This window comes from Macrobrachium rosenbergii, chromosome 30, assembly GCF_040412425.1.
Source record: "Macrobrachium rosenbergii isolate ZJJX-2024 chromosome 30, ASM4041242v1, whole genome shotgun sequence".
Classification (NCBI taxonomy): Eukaryota; Metazoa; Arthropoda; class Malacostraca; order Decapoda; family Palaemonidae; genus Macrobrachium; species Macrobrachium rosenbergii.
The window spans coordinates 21,239,200-21,259,580 of NC_089770.1; the positions used below are offsets into that span (position 1 = coordinate 21,239,200).

The window sequence follows — 20,381 nt, forward strand, 5'->3', positions numbered from 1 at the left end:
ATTCCTGGGTGGGTAGAACCAAACCAGTCAGTTCAAAGCTTTACTAAGACTCCACCCTCCAGTGGGTAAGTCTCCTATGTAAAGACCAAAGGTTTGTATCTGTGTAGGAACAACATACAAACCTGAAGGTCTTTTCATTTACGGCCCACCTCAGCCACCCCTCAAGCTAAATCCCTTTGTATAGACCATCAGGTTTGTGTGTTAGGAAAAGTACAAATTACTTTAAAAATTTGCTGTTTTTCCTCCTTTTTCCAGATTTTGAAGGCTTTGAACAATCTACTAGCTTTCAATGGAACCGCTTACTTAGTGGCCCCGAATTAGCCAAATAGTCATTGGTCCCTTTTTTTTCTTCAACAATGGGCAAGAGAATAGATCTTATTACCACCCACTGTTCTATCCCAGACAGGAGCAGGGGACGTCGTCTACGCATCCTCATTTCTGAACTGTGACTTCCATGTGTGGATTTTGAAATCTAGTCTGCCGTGTTAGGTACCTAGTGCAAAAACTATGGACTGCATTTATCCAACACACCAGTCTATGTAGAAAATGCAGTTTGATTGCCTCCACACTGAGAGCTTAGTTAAAATCTGTTGAAACAGCTATACATTTTATAATATATATCTTTTGAAGTCAATTGCTTTGCTATTAGAACAGTCATGGCATACAAGGCGGCGCTGTCGGGACACTTGCTTTATCATTTTGGAATTTCTTCTAATATAGAAATTGTGAATTCCCTTCTTCAGTCTTTTGCACTGCAAAGGCCAGCTCCTGTAAGGGTTCCCATTATCAGGTCCCCGAATAAGGTTCTTAGACTCCTGTCATCCCCTCAGTTTAGTGGGTCCAATGCTGTACTGTACAACTCATACGCTCCAAAAGGCAGTCTTCTTGACCGCTTTGGCATGAGGAGCTGGGGTTAGCATACCGGGCTTTCTTAGATGGGGACAACTGAGTTGTCATTTACTGTTGTCTCTTGGCCAAGAATGAGAACGTTTTAACAAGAAAATCCCGTTTTCTGATAAGGGAACTCGATATTTCAGATAAAATGTTATGCCTGTTTTTCCTACACCTTAGCACAAACAAACCACTCACTACATAGGCAGAAAATTATTTTAGTGGCCCTCATCAAAAAGGCAGACCCTTAACTCTTTCCTTAGTTGCATGACATTCAAAAGGTGAGTAAATCGTTAACTTCAGAAATGTTTCAAAGAAGTCTCCGGTTTATATGGTGGTTATTTGAGGCAGTATTCTTGAAATGGGGAAGGCACAATAATCCAGCAGTCAGACCAGACATAATTGGGTGTGTCACTATAAAACAACAAGGGATAATATATATACAGGCAGTCCTTGGTTATCGGCGGGGGTTCTGTTCTGATGGCATGGCAATAACCGAAAATTGGCGCCTCTGTTAGGTATGTATCGCCTCTGAAAATTGCCAATTTTCATCACTAGACAAGCGCTGTAAAACCGGATCGCCGATAACTGAGCCTGGCGGTAAGCGGGGACTGCCTATAAGAATAAAGAAAATGGTTAATAACCTGTGACTTAACCTTGGTTAAAAAATTCCTGAAAAACTATTGCCACAAGAGTCGTGGTCATGTTGAGATATTATCAGGGAAGATGCAATAATCCCACAGCCAAACCCAATATTATTAGATTAGTCACCTTAGAACCATAAAGAATAGTACAATATAGCTTCTTATATTGTTTCCTGTTCTTTATATCAGACACCGTAATGGGTATCCAGGATAAAGAAAATGGATGATAACCAGTGACTATACTTAGGACCAAAAATTTATCTGGGTTGTTGAGATTTATTTATTAGGAGCTAAGCCATTTTGTCACCTACCAGTTTCTTTGGTAAGCTCCTTTGAGGGCGAACAGCGGCTACGCTATCAAAAAGGTTTTGATGTAGGAAAAACCTAGTTTTGGTATTGCTGTGAGTCCTCGAACCCACCCACTTTCCGTGACGAAAAGGCCTGGGACTCAGGGTGAACATTCATCTTGCACAGACCTGATGTGTAATGAGGAAGATGGCTGACATATGTGCTGTTGTCACATCTGTACAAGTAAGACAAAGGAAAAAGCCAAGGCAGTTGATGTGTGGACAAGAGATATACTCCTCCTGTCCCGAGTCCTTTATATTCTATCACTGTGCCAACATGTACTATTTTGGCCGAGACCAACTATAAGAGAATTCTTTGAGACTGTTGGTCTCTTATGGAGCCCTGGGAGGAACTTGAGAGTGTAACTCCTTCAAGAACTCACAGTCGCTACCAAAAATAGGTTTTTCCTATGTCAAAACCTGGTTTTTTACATCATTACTCAAAATTGTTTGACTTTTGAAATATGAAAAAGTCTATTGAAATCTGAAAAAGTCCTTACCATGATGTAATATGAAAATTCAGACAAACCAAGGCCCAATACAGCAACCTTATTCCTATTTTGGATCTTAGAATCACCAGCATACCTATCAAAGGCAACTCTCTTCTACATAAGCAATGTTGTTCTTGCTCTTGAGAAGCCATGGGATTATCCAATAGATTCTGCTAAATAAATTATTCCAAAAAAAAGTTCTTTCTGCATTTTTTCTTTCTTGAGGAGAATTTTGCTTATGGTCATCATGGCATCTAATAAGAAATTCCAACCTGTTTTTGAGTGACTTTTTTTGTAACTTCTGATCTTCAAAGCAGCATCTTGTCCATTGTAAGTCCATTGAATGCGGAAACAGTTTGCCATGTGTGCAGTGTGTCCAAGGGTCAATGAATAGAGAACTAATATGCTCTTTTAGGATGAGGATGAAATAAAACCCTTTTCCTTTGTGTAAATCCTGGAATATTGTTAAAAATGCACTTGAAACACCAAAATCCTTAAGGTGTATAAGGACTACTGTCCTAATCATCAGAAGGAATGAAACTAGATCAGAATACAGGGACATTATCTGTATGAGGGACCTGCTTGATCTTTTGACTACTTAACCATCCTATTTTGATGTGGTTATGCTGCCCATCTGCTTCTTAGTGGGGAGCGTTAATCCTGGGTGTGGGTCATGTAGGTCAGGTGTTTGGCTTTCCATTATAATGTCCATAGAATAAGTCTGAAGCATTAGTTTTGGAAAATCAGGAAAGCTTAGTTTCACTATGAACATGGCTGGCATTAGTTTTGTAAACCATTAAAAGACTTATTTTCAAGCAGCACAAGTATTGAGTTCAGTGCATTATTGCTTCAGTATTAAAATTGACTATCCTGAAAATTCATTGTATGGTCAAAACCAGGCAATGGATAATAAAATGTCAGAAAAAATGGTCAACATGGCAGAGATGACACACCATGCAAGGCAAGGTGCCCTTCAGGATAGCCACTTTGGCTGAAGGAAGTATAATATGTATGGTTTTGAAAAGGATGATCAAAGATGAAGATAGAACAAGATGGGGGAAAGGCAACCTTTAGCGTGCTCAGCACACCATTCAAATAAAAAACAAAAACGAGAGAAAATTATCAGAAAAATCTGCTCAAGTATTCTTCAAGCAACAGAACTAATCCAAGATAGTGGAAAGCCATGGCTCTTAAGCTATGATACTTTCCTAGGTTAGAAAATAGTTGTTTGATTTTTGAGTGACCTCCTAGAAGAGTTGCTTGACACTCCTCTCTTCTATCCTAAATGTGATGAGAACAAAAGATGTAATATCAGTGTTGTCAGATGTATGAGGAAGACGTTGTGTAAAGAGTGGCAGTGTGTGTGTGCATGTGTAGGCAAAGGAAAAGGACTGTACCTAGAGAATTAAATAAGATCAGACATTTAGTAGCTCCAGAGATGTGGATTTTGTACAGTTGTTCACTGTTAGATATTGCATCCTGCAAAGAATTAGAACAAACAGAATTTGAGTTTTGCTTTTTGAATGACTCCTTTTTGCTTGTGTAGCCATGACATTTGCACATGTATGCCTTTCATCTTTTAGAGGGTTTGGCTGTGTATGTCTTGTTTTTAATTTTTATTGTCGTATTACAGTATAACTTAATAAATGATTAATTTTTATGCAAGATTTAATGCTGGCTTCTGTTATTGGATGCAGTATCTTGTGAGAGATTGGTCACATTTATAGACATCAACAGTTGATGTTATATACTTTTGCTGTATACAGTATTGTAATTTTCATTTCCTAGTAGAAAATAGCAAATTTAAGAAATTCATGGAACTTATATTTCTCACTAGATTCTGATACTCAAGACCTTCTTAAGATGGCGACGAAGGAAACTGACAAGCAGTTCCAGAGGTTTAGAACTCGTATCAAAGAATATGAAGACCAGGTAGGTAATATGGCATCTTTAACAGTGAATAGCAATCACCTTGGAGCTTGGGAATGTGTAGTAATCAAGATCATGTAGTACTGATGGAAATTGATTTACCCTTGAATAATTTATGTACTCTTTGATTTTTTTGCACACAATTTAATTCCTTGCACTATTTTAATTTTTTGTACTGAAAATTTATTGTACTAGGTTGATAGTAACATGGGTTTACAGTAAGTCTTTACAGTATTTATATTACTTGCTGATGGACATCAGATTAAATGAACAGAAATGCATGACTATACACTCTTCAAATATTGATATACAGTATTTGATTCACATGTTTATTGCATATATGAATTTGGAATGCACCTATAATATACACATGTATGTTGGATTTATCAGTGCTATTTGTAAAATTGTTTGTCAAACCTGTTTACTTTAAAGCAGAGTGTAGGTAACACGTTGAGAGTACAGTATACTGTTTTTGAGTATGGACTTTGAATATGTCGAGTGTTTGAAATACTGTTTTTGTAAGTGTTGTTGTTGCTCTGCAACATTGGCCAGGTTTTTTTGTCCATTTTACATTTGCCATCTAATCCACCATAGTAAATCATTCCTTTTTTTAATTATTTGAGTCTCATTATGACACAAGATTTCAAATCTGAAACCATTGTTACGCTTATTACACTAATTGAAGATATATACTGTCGAGTTTCATTCACTGATTGCAAGTACTGTATGCATTTAATTCTTGAAATTTCTATACAATGAATTTTAAACCAAAATATGATTTTAAAATTTGTTGAATACAGTAGTACTTTTGGTAGATTTTAGCTGCCAAAGAAATGGAGTTTTGCTAAAGATTATCTTTTGTGACAGCATTTGTTTTATGCTTGTTTACCATTTTCTTCCTAAGTGTATCAGTATGTAAGCCTTTCTTTCTATTTTAAATTACAAAATCATGTTAGGATGAAATGGCATAAAGTCATCTGAGTGATGCCTCACATTTTGTGTACAAAGTTAGCCAGTATAAATCTGTTTATGAATGTATGTATGTCCAATAGGAAGAACACATCTTTTTTTATGCTTTTACCTGTATAGGGGTTACTGCCTACAGTGTGGGTTTTGTGACACAGTATGATTAGTACTAAAGGTTGACGGAGCACCCCTTCAGCCCTGGTTGCAACTTTCTGCTTTCTGACAATTCATCCTTTTTTAATTAGTTTTGATAACCTCATTCAGTTGTAACTTTAGAGAATCAATTGCCATATATGATATTTGTTGGGGACTTCCTTGGACCTATAATCGAAAGGATGCTCTTATATAAAAAAAAACACTTTAGACATTTCTTTAGTTACAGCAAAAGTGAAATGTTTTCATGGTTTAAATAACCTTGTATGTCAAAATATGAATATTTCTTGTATTAAGACTTGTGAATACTGTGGTCTGCAAATTTCTCTGTAGTGAATACTGTGGTCTGCAAATTTCTCTGTATTTGTTCTGATTATCTGAAGAGGTGGCATATGGAAAAACTCACAGGTAGCTAAACAAATTCCACCTTCTTTATCATATGAGCCTGTGATCATTTGGGTTGGTTAAAAAGAATGAGTGGACTTTGTAAAGTAGTGGGAAGACGTTTAGCCTTTAATTGGCCCACGCAACTGAACGTACGTGGGTATGAGATTACTTTTAAAATATTGCCCCCCACTTCATAAAGTAATTATATGTGTCAGACATTGCCCAACATGTCTTATGAGCTTGGAACTTTATGCTTATAGATTGTAAATTATTCTATTGGGACACCAAGAGGGTCACTAGATTTTAAATCTAAGTATTGGTAGCATTGGTGAGACTAGGTTTAAATTAGGAATCAGCTTATTGTGTTTGTTTACATAGCTCGGTATTTTATTTTCGGCATCAGCTTATTTTGTTTGTTTATACAGCTTACTATAATGTTATACTGAAGGAAAAATAATGCAGTGTATGAAAAGTAAAATTTATGCAGAAAAATCAAAACTTTAGACATTTTCCTGAATTGCATTATTTGATGAAGACCTGAAAGATATACGTTTATTACTCATGTTGTGGGATTCAAACGGTGCATAAGATAAATAAAAATATTTCTTAAAATTTGAAGTTGTGTAATTGAAAGTTTAAGATTAGAGTGACCATGCCATGCTAGTAAGTAAATTGTAACGGACTAGTCATGCTTGTAAGTGGATTACCACTATTACCATAAAGTAGTTTAACTAGACCACCAAGTGTCATTTAGATGCTCATAGGGCCGACCCAAAAGGATTGTTTGGAAATGTAACTCAGTAATTTGGTTGAATTTAAAAATGATGTGGGTGCCTTTCAACTTTAATTGCATGCTAAGCTTGCTTAATAATCCTAACCTAACCCCCTGTTGGGGAGTAGTGCCATCAGTGCACCTCACTTGATGCACTTTAGGGACTACTTGAATTTCTTTGCAGCGCCCCTTCAGGCCCTGTGCTTGGCCTTTGGACTAAATTTTATATTCCATTTTATTTCTAACCTAACCAATCTGAGGATGCTGTGACCTTAAATTTTTCCAAGGGACTATTACTACAGCCAGGAAGCTAAGCCCTCCAGAATCCTGCATCACAGCATTTGCATCTTTGAATCTTGAAATGACCATAGAGCTATTTAGTTTTACCAAACAACTATTTAGCAGTTATAATCTTGAATGAAGGATAAAAACTGGAACAAGACAGAGGAAATTGTCAGCTATATTGGAGGAAACCAAGGGGGAAGAATGTAAAGCAAGGCACAAAGTACAGTAACCAGGGGCCAAAAGAAGAACCAAGATCCTTTAGAAAAATGTAGGTGGTACTTAAACGTTCATGTAAACTTCAGATTCATTACAAATTAGGTCTGCAGACTGCTCTGAAGACAAGAATGCTTCAAAGGTCAGAATGTTTAAATATATTTCCAGGTAATTAGATATGATCGTGGAGGAGAGCCTTTATGGGTTTCTTCAGAAAATAAGCCAAAAGATATACCACCATGTCCAGCATGCAGTAAACCCCGTGAATTTGAATTTCAGGTGAGTTATTGCAAGTTTCTAACAACATACATAATATTTTTGTGTCATTTAGTGTGTTGTAAGCTGAAATCTGATATTATTGTGAAAGTGTTATGCATTGATAATGTAAAAATAGTAAAAAATGCATAGTGGATTGGTAAATTCATATACCATAATTGTAATTGTTTTACTAGGTAATGCCTCAACTCCTGGTCCACTTGAAAGTTGATAGCACAGGAAAAAGTATCGACTGGGGCACCGTTTTAGTATATTCTTGTCCAGACAGTTGTGAACAGAGCAAAGCGTATATTGAAGAAGTAGCCTACAAACAAGATTACTCTCCTATATCCCAAGTAATGAAAAACCAGAAATGACTGTGGTAAGATTTTTAATTGCATTGTTATTAGGGTTCATATGTGACTGGCTGATTGTTGAAGGTTGCTGTTTTTATTGTTGTAAATTCAGATTTTAAAGTTTGCCTCTTTCCTTGAAAGATTTTTGTATAATATACATAATTTGGTTGCTGGTAAACAATAAAAGGCTGTGTAGTATAGTCACCCCGTGATATTACTGGGCTTTTAATGTTAGCAAGGTATTCTGGAAGAACTGGAAATGACAGCCCTCAGATCTATGTTGGTACACACAAGTGTGCTGATGGAAATGCAGCATCAACATCTTGTGGTTCATGCGAGAACCCAGACAGTCCATCTCTTTCTTTCCTTGTTGCTGGATATGTATCTTATTTCTCTCAACTAGATTGTTTTTGAGCTTTACACTCCAACTTGTTTGATTCATCCTTCTCTTTCTTTTGCTGTTGCCTAGTGTGAATCAATCTTATTTATCTCTCAACCTAATTGTACCAATTTATCAGTGTCTTACTTGTCCGATTGGTCCTTCATACCAATTAAACACCAAAAATAAATTGGAATATGTGTTCTCTTTTTTCTGACTCGTTCTATCTACAGTACCTGTTTTTCATAACTTGTAAAGAAAATTCGTCCAATGCATTTGACTTGTGCAGCCATACCCATCATGTTCTCTTGTTAAAGTGTGGGTGAACTGATGACAGTAGCTGAAATGTTTCCAAGTACTGTATAACCAGTATGCATGAAAATTGTTGCAAAGTATCATTAGAATTAGCAGTTATTTTTTCAGCAAATATAAGAAATTTAACGATTTCAAAGGGTAACAACTGCTTTGTGAACCATGTGAGGATGTCATATACTTTAGACAACAACAGACTGTAGTATTTGGGTTGTGTAGTTACTTTTTATCGTTAGTCAAAATGATAGACTTTCAACATGCTTTACCCCTAAAAGATTTGGGAACTGCTATGGTTTCCATTTTTATTTTCCCTCGGGCCTCTTTTGTGTTTTTGTTGTATCAGCTTTATTAAAACTGAATGGTACAATGTTTATCAGCAGTACGATTGTTCTAAATTTATTCATCTTCCCTTAAAGATTTATCATATCTTCTTTTACACTTAATCGCTTATTAAGTCATGTCTTGGGAGATAGTTGAAATTCAGCTATCAAGCTTACGTGTCATTAAATTAAAGTTGAAAAGGATTATGTTAACGGCAGTATTATTATGAAACCTGTCAAGTTTGTCATTTCTATATTTAATGAGTGTTAATATGTGCCTGATGCTTAGACTGTTATGAGACTTTCACTGATAGGAAATTAAACTTTTGTAATGTGTTTTGTAGATTTAGGTAATTTAGGAAGCAGTTCCTGCATAGAGTAATAAGTCTTGAAAGGATGCATTTTGATTTTAAAGATTTTTGTGACTGGATGCTAACGGTATGTCCAGACTTACAGAATTTAATTATGCTGTGTGGTATGAGTACACTTATAATAAATGTTGATTGTTATTCAAGTTGTATCCTTATAATCCCTGAAATGTTGTCCAGTACCAAGGACCAAAGGAACTAAGAGCTTTTGTAATATAAATTTCCTTGTTTGAAACTCATTCTCTTAAAACGAATTTTATAAAAAATGAAACATTCATAACATGAAGGTAGGATAGCTACAAATTTTAGATACTTATATTTTCCAAGTAACCTTTTAAGCTATACTACAGAGAATAATGCGGTTTTAGCAAAGAGCAGCCATGTAGACAAAAGTTTGTCTGATTGTTATCCCTCACTAAAGGGAACCCCCTTAATACATTACAAGGTCATAGTGCCTCAGCAAGTTAAGCAGCTGCTGATAACCACATGGAGGATTTGTGAGATCAACGATTTTGGTAAAATTAGACTTTTATTTATGTAACAGATTATCAGTATGTACCTATACAAAGCACAGATTTCATTATGCAAAGCATGCGACTATTCACAGGAAGGTAAAATATTTTGGTAGAGTTATTGTGCTCATTTCAAATTACTGATAGATAAGGTTGGTAATGACAATGAGCTCTTATCTTAATTTATCTCCAGAGTTCGCGCCAAAATAATCTCACAAACCTGGGCATGTGTCTGAATAGAGAGTGTGAATATCCCAAGCAATATAAACAATCACCACCAGCTCCTTTATTAAAAGAGCTCTCTTGCACTGCTTCTCTTGGAAGGACACATGCAGAGCTGGAACGTGTTGACCTGGTTCTCAAAAATAACGGATATATAAATTGGGATATGGACAGGTGCAGTAGAAAAGTTATGAATATATAAATTGGGATATGGACAGGTGCAGTAGAAAAGTTATGAATAGATGGTGCCATCAGGAACCTTGCCACACCACCCCTGATGATATCAAGCTCTTCTATAGGGAAATACAGGTAGTGCTCGAGTTATGATAATTCGTCTTGTGATAATTCGAGTTTACGATGGGGTTAGCAATTAATACCGATACGACAATATTTTAGAAAATATTTTTAAATTTTGTGCGGGCGCAGGCAACAGCGTACAATCAGGTAGCAAGAGAGACCAGCTTACAATAGACCAACTTCTTTTCCTCCATCTCTTTATTCCATCTTCTAGTTAAAAAAGTAAGAGAATGATAAAAGTGTTGTTAGTAACCTTATACTCTTGCGAAAATGCGTACAGCCATAAACAACCGAACAAGAAACTTGTTTTGCTAATAACCGAATCAGATAACAACTGTTTTGCTTGTATTTCAATCATCGTACGGTTAAACAATCACCGTAGCTATGTTAAAAATGACAAGTACAATAGGACTGATATATTTTTACATTATACCCTTATCCACTTTGGAGATTGGAGATAAGATCGGCAAGAAAATATACTGCTACAGTAAATTTAAGCTGCAAGTTGTAGCTGAAGCCGAGAAAACAATGTTCAAGCTGCTAATGGCTATAAATTATCGTGCATCGGCAACATGGATGAAACTCGACCGTAAATAAAATTGGAGACAAAGTATTTTAATCAAACCTACTGGGCATGAAAGAACACACATTACTGCTGTTTTCACGCCAATAAAAGATAAATACCTAAAGCTCGTATTATGATGATGAAATCGACAGAAAATAGCGAATGGAATCTTGATTTTTTTACACTAAAACAAACATGCCCCCAAACGGCCAGCCACCTACGTCATCTATTAACGAAAAAAATAGCTAAATTAATTTCACGAGATATATTTAAGTTATATTTCAACTTAAAAACACTTCGTATAATGAAAAATATCCTTGTCCCATATAAATAAAGTATCTAGAGATTATTTTACGCTAACTAGAAGCAAGAAAAGCACTCTGAACTGAGTTAAATGCAGCAAAATAATCACAGCGTGGTTGGTTCCAAAACCAAAACATTTTATCACTATGATCGCAATTTATAATGCAAATGCAATATGAGGATATATACAATTGGATATAGTGTAGTAAAACAACTTTTTAAAAGATCCATGTAAAAGATGCACATTCGTTATTTTGATGTTGTATAATACGGTGTTAATATGTGAAAATAGAGTACAGTATAATGTAGACTAGGCTACCATATATGATATACCAAAGTGTAGGCTAAGACTTGTTTGTTATTCAATTTCTCTATATACTGAATTGTCATAAGTCAATCTGCATTGAACCTGCAGAATTAGCTGACACTAATAATTACTATACCATATATGTATAGTTATACTGTGTAGTGTAGGCTAGGCTACCATATATGTATAAGATGGTATTGATTACCCTAGTGTAGGCTAGACCATATTCGAGATACGATTTTTTCAACAAACGATGGGTTTTTTGGAACCTAACCCCATTGTAAGTAGGGCAATACCTATATTCCACAATGAATATAAAGATGAAGAGCTCGCCCTCTAAGTTCATCACTGAAGGTCCCCACACCAAGAACAACCCTAAAAGGGTTCAGAGGTCTGGTTAAACAAATCATTTATAAATAACTAACCATCACTGAAGGCAACATGAGCCCATCTGATCCTGAGAAAAAGATCAAGCTCGTTATTTTTTACAAGAATAGAAAAACCGCAGTCTGGAAGAATAACCTGGCCCCCTCCCACAGGATCCCTTGAAGAGAACCAATGTGGTCTGCTGATGCAAATGCCCCATCCGAGAGTGGCTCGGTACCTACATTGGTATGGCTACGGCTACCATCCGCTTCTCCAAGATGATCTCTTGCCACGCTCAGCGGGGTGCCATACATAATCACACCAGGACCGCCAATAATTCCAGGATAAAAATGGTTGACATTACCGCCAATAATTCCAGGATAAAAAGGGGTGACATTATCCCTAATATTGAAATAATTGACCATTGCCACCTATACCTCATGGAAGCCCTACACTTTGGAAGAGAGAAGCACAATCTGAATACCATGCAGGAGACCTTTTTCTCCCAATTTCTGCACAAAGGGCGACACCCACCAGCATCCCTGGCAGGTGAACCAGTCAGGAGCGTTCATCTACTGCCAGCAATCCTCCTATTACTACTATCCCCACCCTCGCATCTTCCAACACTTGCACGCAGGGAAGGGTGCAACTATTGCTGTCTGGGAGAAGGCTTCCCTCAGGGATGACAATCCTCTTGTGACCAGTGAGAATTCAGCGCTGCTCTCAACTACAACGCTGGCCCCTTATCTATATACCTCCATCCACACCCCTTGTCTCCAGAATCATCTCACCCATCTTGAAAAGGGCCATAGGGCTGGATGGAATGTCGGTGACACAAGAAACTCTGGAAGGAATACCTTACAGTATCCAAGAGAGCCCACATTTATCCCACCATATTTCAATACCTACACTTGTATAGAGAATACAACTGCTGTAGAAACACTGTTAATATACTTCTCTTTGCTGAAGTATGAACATTGGCCAGCTATTGGCAAATATTAACATAGAAGAGAAAAGAGCTTAAAGAAAATTGAGAAGACTCAGAATAAGATTATTTTGCATGATGCAACCATCCTTTTTAATAGAACATACTCAAGTGATGGTCTACTTCCTTATAATTATTATTCTTCTTATATTTTAATTAGGGATTTCAACCAGATTTTACTCCATAGGATGGTCCAAAGGCCTAACTAAACTATCAAGTCAAAGTGATAATGTGGTAATAAGGTAGGATGAAATCTGAATGGTGTGTATTATGCTAGTTTAGAGATGTAGCTGATGAATGAGGACATTGTCATCCTGACCTCATACACACTAACTGTGGCAAGGTTTTGGTCTTCCTGTGATGATAACAAGTCTGGAGGTTCTGTGCACTGTATTCAAGATTGGAGCTTCCAGTGAACCTTACTGACACACTATACTGCAGTGTTTAGAAATGAAGATGTACAAGGGAGACTAATATGGAGACATTATGTAGCTAACAACATCAACAATACTCCCATACAAAAAGAATGGCAAAAATTCAGGAAAATAAAAGGGACATTTGTCAAATCACCAAGAAATATGTAACATATTAGGAGAAAATTTTGCAAACTAAAGCAGCAACAAGACCTTAGATGAACATTTTTCTAAAATAAAATCTGTAACTGAATCACATCCCTCAAATTTTTAAACGACATGATAGATTTTACAATAGGAATTTCAGTATGGAAGAATTAGATTGCGCCCTTTCATAGCAAAACAAATCTGCCACTGGTAGATAACAATGGTTTTGAAATTATCAGATATCTAGCACCTTTATATAAATTTGTTCCCTGAAGATTGGTGTTACACCCTAATTATTCCAATCTTTAAACCAGAAAAGACCCAAGCAATGTAAACAATTAAGAGACCAATTTCACTAAAATGTTGCTAATACAAATTGTCAGAGAAAATGGTAAATCCAAGACTTGTATGACACATGTAAAAATGATATTGGTGCCAGCCAGTTTGGAATTGACTTGGCAAAGTCAAAATGCAAAAAGTTGCTAACCCTAAAAGAGAAAATCTATTGTGTATATCTGCACACAAATTGGAGCCACAAGGGAGAATGACAACTTGCAGAATTGTGTAATGTGACCTTGGCATGTGTAGGGGGTCTTTGTCTTTCGTGACTTAGCAGGCTGGTGCCAGCAGGAGAGCAGTTGTGCAGAGTAAGGTTTTTTACAATTATTGACTTCGTAATTAACAAGGTGTTAGTCAAATGAGACTGCCAAATCACAGTGCTTCCACGCCCCTTAATTTTAACTTTCAAGGGGCACATACTGAGTGTCGCTTTTAAACAAATGTCAGTGTTTTTATTATTATATTACGTCAGCACCTCCACTTACCAGACACTTTAGGGGTTTGGCTTTCTGGTACGTAACAAAGTCTGTTAAACTGATCAGTAACCAAGTCTGTTAAGTAACAATGACCCTATATTACAGTCTGCACTTGAATATTTTCTAGATATCTTACAGCAAACAGCAATTAATCATACTGTACTTCCTAACCTGAAATAATCCATACTTTACAATCAAATAAGAGATTTATCTAAAAATGGATCACCTCTAAAATGGTAGCACAGCAAAAAATAATAGTGTAACTGTTAAGTACAGTCTCACAAGTTTAGGTGTTACTTGACACCTTTACATGCAAAGTTCAGGAAATGGCACTTTGAAATGCATGTTACTTGCAGTATCATGGGTATGTAAAAAATTTAAGCATACTTCATAGATTTATTTATATATAGCACATAGGTCACTGTGAAGGATGATGTGGAATGTGTGGTTGAAGTTACTCAACCTTTATTTTTTGTTGTTTCATCCTACTGTAAATTATTAAAATCACAAAGTCTTTGGTTATACTGTACAGTTCTCCTTGTGTCAATCTAAACGCAAGAAAATTATAAATTAAGGTCCATACAAATTCACTGGTTTCTTAATCTACCGTTAAAGATCAATTTATTTTTATGTAAGGCTTTCACTGTAATCTGATTACAGTTACATTTTTTGCAATGAGAAAAATTACTGTACATTCTTCAATGTACTCGTAAATATTAAAACAGTAAATACATAAGCAGCATAAGTGGTTTGATTAGATATTGTATACAATATTTTACATAAGGGGACTTTCTTTACTGTGTATATATATAATTTATTATTCATAAGGTAATATCATGAATGCTGTGATCTGAACAACAAAAATAATTGTGCCAAAAATACTTTTACTTTTTTAGTCTTAAATGTGATTCAAAGATGAGGGAAAGTGCAGCAAATTCATATAGCTTATGAATTTTGATAAACAAATTGACATTATGTATCTATTAGTTACAGATGCCACTTACCATAATACTTCAAAACCAATATATTACCCAAAATATAAGCTGAATATATATCATCACTAATGCAATACACACTTCACTTCCACCTTGCATGGTTTACATAATGCTGATTGCCAAGCAGAGACTTTCATTCAAGTTAATTAGGAAGGTACTCAAGTAGAGTAGAAAGATTTTCATAAACAAATGGTTTAATCTATATCCATTATTTATGGGATTATAAATCCATCCATCATTAGTGCATAATTAAGCTTAAAATATCATACAATGTTTATACATTTAAGCCCATATGGTTGGTTACAACTGGTAACAATAGTATAAATAAATAACTTCAAGTTTAGCAAGATGACTGGATTTTTAACATTTGAGCGCAAGTGTTAAGTACTTATACTGCCAATGCCTTATGCTATTGCAATGTTTTTAAAAGTATATTCCTGCAACATAATTTGTACTTAGATCAACATGATAGAAGGCAAAATCATTTCAAGTTTTCCTTAAAACCTAAAAAAAATTTCTCATAATGATGACTGATACTGCGAATTTATCAAACTACTGAAGCTCATTTTTCATGATTGCATAATACTGTTTTAACATAGGCTCATTTGTCATTGCAGCAGTTATATAACTTCACTAGGCCACCAAATACAAATAAAAAAAACCTGAAGGACAATACCCTTTCTTCAATTGTTACAAATTGCTTTTATACTTTGCACAAGTGACAAGGGAAGGCTGACTCAGGATTTTTTGTGATTTTCAAAGATGTATCAGTTTCATGATCACTATTCTTAAAATGTTTTAAGGTTTATTTCACATCACACTCACTCAATTCATGTATCGAGACAGGAGCATATATAGCAAACATTGAATGCCTGCACTTCATAAATTCATTTAGAAATTAATATTGTAGATCTACCATGGTCTTTATTCTCTGTGATAGCATTCACCATAATTTTTATAGCAAAATGACAGAATACAGGATCTTGCGTATCAACTTGTACCATTTCCGTGTTTTCAAGCGTGCCTCCTGCATAAATATACAACCAGGTATAACCATTCATCGTTGGAAATACTGTGTTTAGTTACTAGTAATAAAAAATTAGTTTAACAAAACCAGTGAGCTAGAAGCCTTAGAAAAAAAAAGAAAAAATGTAAAATTTAAGAATGTTGAGATTCTTTCTGCCATTATAATTCACCCAGAAACAGTAAGCCCGCAACCCAAGTATATTTTGATGTTTTTGAATTTTAAAAAATTTCTCATCATATTAAATAAGACGGGACCAGTCTTTCTTTCATACACAAAAGCAATGCTGTTACTGGAATTATGTGCAGTAGTGCTGATATAACTGGAAAAGAATCAAATTATAACTTGGTCTACTATTTCAGTACATTATCATTCACCTTTTCATTATCAGTCACATCATTAATTTATATATTTATCATTCACCTTTTCATTATCAGTCACATCATTAATTTATATATTTCATCTTCATTGCTGCGCTGAATAATCCTGATGGGCTCCGGCGCTTGGTCTTCAAGACCTGAATTTCATAATCAATCAATCAATTAGTAGCATACCTAAAGTAGCATTTAGTAAATTACAACTTTTTGATGATGTCAGCTTAAATTTTTCTTGGGCCAGGATATGAAGTATAGGATTAAGTTCCCTGATTTGTAAAAAAAAAAAAAAATTCCTGTTAAGGAAATATGACCAAAATTAGTGGTCTGAAGTGAACAGCAGTGGGTTAAACTATGACAGACACCACTGTATAAAAATTGACTTGTAGGGTGATCATGAAAAATATGACCTAAATAAATACACAATAAAAATACTTAAAACATAAAAGCCCCCCAGTGAAAAAATCCATACTTATATCGGGGGTTTAATCTTGCCACATTCAAAACTGACTGTCTTCTCCATCTGCATCCTCATTCCATTTAATGTTCACATGAGAAAGAATGTAGCTGAAGGATCCAAACCAATATGTAATGCCAATGAAAACAGACACTTCAAGTCATGTGAATGAAACTTTAAAATGTAGCCGAATTTATCTTTTGTGCTAACAATAAGAGTGCTGATGTTCATTCATACAGTAAGTATGAATGAACATCAGCGCTCTTACAGTTTTCATAATATTTTTTGTTCATATCGATCCTCTTCAGTTATATAACTATGCAAATGATGTCTTGCACCATTGTTCAAACTTTTTCATAATAAATAAACAAGCATACCATCAACCTGTGTAGGAATTGATCTTATTTCTGCAAAGTCCAAAGGAAACCCCTGACTGTTTTGCACTAAGTAACCTAAGAGCTCAAAATGTTCAACTTCGTTTATTGAGTAACCCATACTTGTTAAGCTGATGAGTGTGTTGGAAAGTTAGTTTTCTGTATGACTAGAGAATGGAATGAACTAAAGTTTCTATCTATGGCAAAGTGAAAGATAACAGAGTTCATATATTCCCAACCTATGGAAAATTTACCCCAGGAAAACCTGTCGAAATTCCAACTAAAGTTGTATGTCAATCCCATAACACTTGAGATAACTTTATCAAAAATAGATATTCCATATGTATTGCAATTAACAACCATCTATGTTACTTATTACAAGAAAAATTGCATCTCTAACCCTCATCAATTTTCACTTATTTGTAATGCACATGACTATACAGTTACGACGGGGTTCCGCTTCTTGCGCCATTCGCCGTAAGCCGGAACATCGTCGAAAATCAAGAAAAATTGGGTGCATTGAAAACGATGTAAACTAACATCAAAAACCTCAAATTATGATTATTCTGCCATTTTGGGGCCATTTTCACTTATTTGTAATGCACAAATGACAACATGCGTCAGATACTAACGCCGAAGCCGGAACCGTAAAAACCGGGACATGAATAACCTCCAGTTTGATGGAATGGAAAGGCTTAACACCACCAAAATCTTAAACACTATCATTTTTCCTTTTATAATTCAAGACCATTTTAATAATAAAAAAAAAGGCTCCAAAGTAACAGAACCTAAAACTGTCCCAAAAGAGGCGTGATGTATTTAATAGTACTGTACCTACACCTTTGCATACCTTCAAGATAAATTGAATTTACGATAAATTTGCTTTCATGCCACTTTTAAAATTTATTACAACTTCCCAACTGAAACTCTTACCCTGCTTGAAGTTCCGTTCCTTGTCTCAGTTATGTAACTAATGTGCATCTGAACTTTCAATGGTGTTTCAGTGAAATTAAGAAACAACACAAATGTGACTGTGTAAGGGAAACCAAAGAACTTACGACATTTACTGGTATGTGAAATGTTTAAATTTAATACTTCAACACTGATATTAGCATTTTACATGGGTATTCAGCACAGCTGTTTCTCTTTACATAACTGGACTTTCAATAATGCTGACATATGCACAGTTCATTTTTTGCCATCAAAACTTTCTAAGTAAAATCACATACAAAAATGTACATCATGCTGACAAAGGTCATCTATCTGGTGTAATAAGACTGTTTCTGGAACCACTCTAATTGGATCATTTGTGATGAGTTTGAGGAAAACCTTCCTAAAAACCTGAATGTACCCACTTGTGTGGTGACATAGGTGTCAAATTTATCTAGAAATACAAAAATTTCCTAGATAAAGAAACTATGCATAATGGAAACATTAGATAATGGCATTTTCAGGGACACTATTATACCACACAGAACTTCAATAAAAACCAGATATGAGTTCAATAGTTTCTCATATCCAACTCCAAAGAAACAAACAGCATACATTGCTGTATAACATATTAAAAAATTACACAGACATGGTCACTTGCTGTGGCTTGAGTCTCTGAAAATATCAACTTCTCAACAATTATGGCATTAGTGATAGCCATTCCTTCTTGAGAGATGTTGCATTGCAATACAAATGTTTTAGCTTTACAAATCTTGCAAGGTACTTTCTTCATATGATAAAATTTTTTGATAAAATTTACATAACATTTTCAGCTAGAATATTTAAAATTCAGAACTTGACATATTAAGGGTTTGCCTAAATTTCCATCAACTCTCACACCATATGACAATACATACCGCAGGACTTGAACATTAGCAATTATTTTCACACTTACTCAGCAAGCCAAATGCCACTTCCACAATACCTGAAACGAATTTGTTCAGTCAACTGCAGCGATGATGTTTTGATACTGCTACGAAACATTTTTGGAGAAAAATCAAACAATATAACTTTTATCCAAAAGTATTTGTATATCTTTTTTCAATAATTATGCAATATAAAATAAAATTTCCACAACACATTCTTCACTAATGAAAATTATGATCTCTCTTAATTGCTACAAATAAAGTATTCTTAATCCTCAATCTTCTCCTCGTATAGGGAACATCAGAACTCTGCTTCGCATGAAACCAATGTCTGGGAGGTTTTCCACAACTTCCCTTATTTCAGAACTAAGTGATTGCAGAGGTGTTGCTGCTGACTGGGTGCTGTTCATTCCACTGCCAAGGATCTGCTGAACTAATGGTGAGGGCGCTGGGGGGCCCTTGATGCGGCCAATAGTACCCTTTTCCTCCCCCTCACTCAGGAACTCTCTTTCAAGACCTACGACAAAGAGCACTTAAGTTGGTAATCTGGAACATGGTCTCCTTAATTTCTAATATATATATATGGAACATGGTCTCCTTAATTTAATATTATATATATATATATATATATATATATATATATATATATATATATATATATATATATATATATATATATATATATATATATATATATATATATATATATATATATATATATATATATATATATATAATATATATATATATATATATATATATATATATATATATATATATATAAGGCATTAAGACCTTCAGACCTACAAAGCACCAACTTTGCAACCAAGGACGACAAAAACTTTGATTTCATATTCTTTCCAGCTTCCAGGGATTTCTACCATTTGTCCCAAATTGGTTATAAAAATGCCATGGTTTAAAATGGGAATATGTACGGAAAAAGCTTTAAACAAGCTGGGTGAAAAATACAAATGTATTGTAACTGCCTCTGTTCACGTCATTTTGGGAATGACCTTCAAAGTGGTCAAATTACCGACCTTCAATATTTATAACAGTTCACAAAAATGAAAATGTGTAATAGTACCTTTCAAGTTTCATATCATAAAAAAAAGGTCATAATAAGTTACTTTAGTACTGTACACTAAAAGGCAAATTGATGTAAGCTTTTGCAGAAGAATAAAGTGCTTGTCATTCTTCAAATATGAGGAATAACTCCAAGTGGGTACTGTTTACCTGTATTTTCATCAATCTTCAAGTAAATATGCCTTGCATTCATTTAGAGGGAAGCAAGGCAGAACCTT

General features: G+C 35.0%; 2 protein-coding genes and 1 long non-coding RNA gene across 21 annotated transcripts in view; 1 reads left to right on the top strand and 2 right to left on the bottom strand.

Moving 5' to 3' along the window:
* Positions 1-9,209, top strand: part of Zfrp8 (Zinc finger protein RP-8) — a 53,387-nt gene extending 44,178 nt beyond the window's left edge. The window contains exons 7-9 of the mRNA XM_067131986.1: positions 4,211-4,305; positions 7,247-7,357; positions 7,531-9,209. Coding sequence (XP_066988087.1) covers positions 4,211-4,305; positions 7,247-7,357; positions 7,531-7,710 — 386 coding nt within the window. The 3' untranslated portion in view covers positions 7,711-9,209. The remainder of the gene's footprint in view (positions 1-4,210; positions 4,306-7,246; positions 7,358-7,530) is intronic.
* A 5,173-nt stretch (positions 9,210-14,382) lies between these two features.
* LOC136855127 (uncharacterized) lies at positions 14,383-17,659 on the bottom strand. The gene is made up of 2 exons (XR_010857917.1): positions 16,443-17,659; positions 14,383-16,396 (listed from the first exon to the last, which is right to left on the bottom strand). It is a non-coding gene; the product is annotated as an uncharacterized lncRNA (long non-coding RNA).
* Positions 17,660-18,286: 627 nt separating this feature from the next.
* LOC136855128 (aftiphilin-like) overlaps positions 18,287-20,381 on the bottom strand; it is a 102,095-nt gene continuing 100,000 nt past the window's right edge. For all 19 annotated transcript variants that reach the window (XM_067132004.1, XM_067132001.1, XM_067131996.1 and 16 more), the window contains one exon: positions 18,287-19,597. In XM_067132004.1, coding sequence (XP_066988105.1) covers positions 19,356-19,597 — 242 coding nt within the window. In that variant the 3' untranslated portion in view covers positions 18,287-19,355. The remainder of the gene's footprint in view (positions 19,598-20,381) is intronic.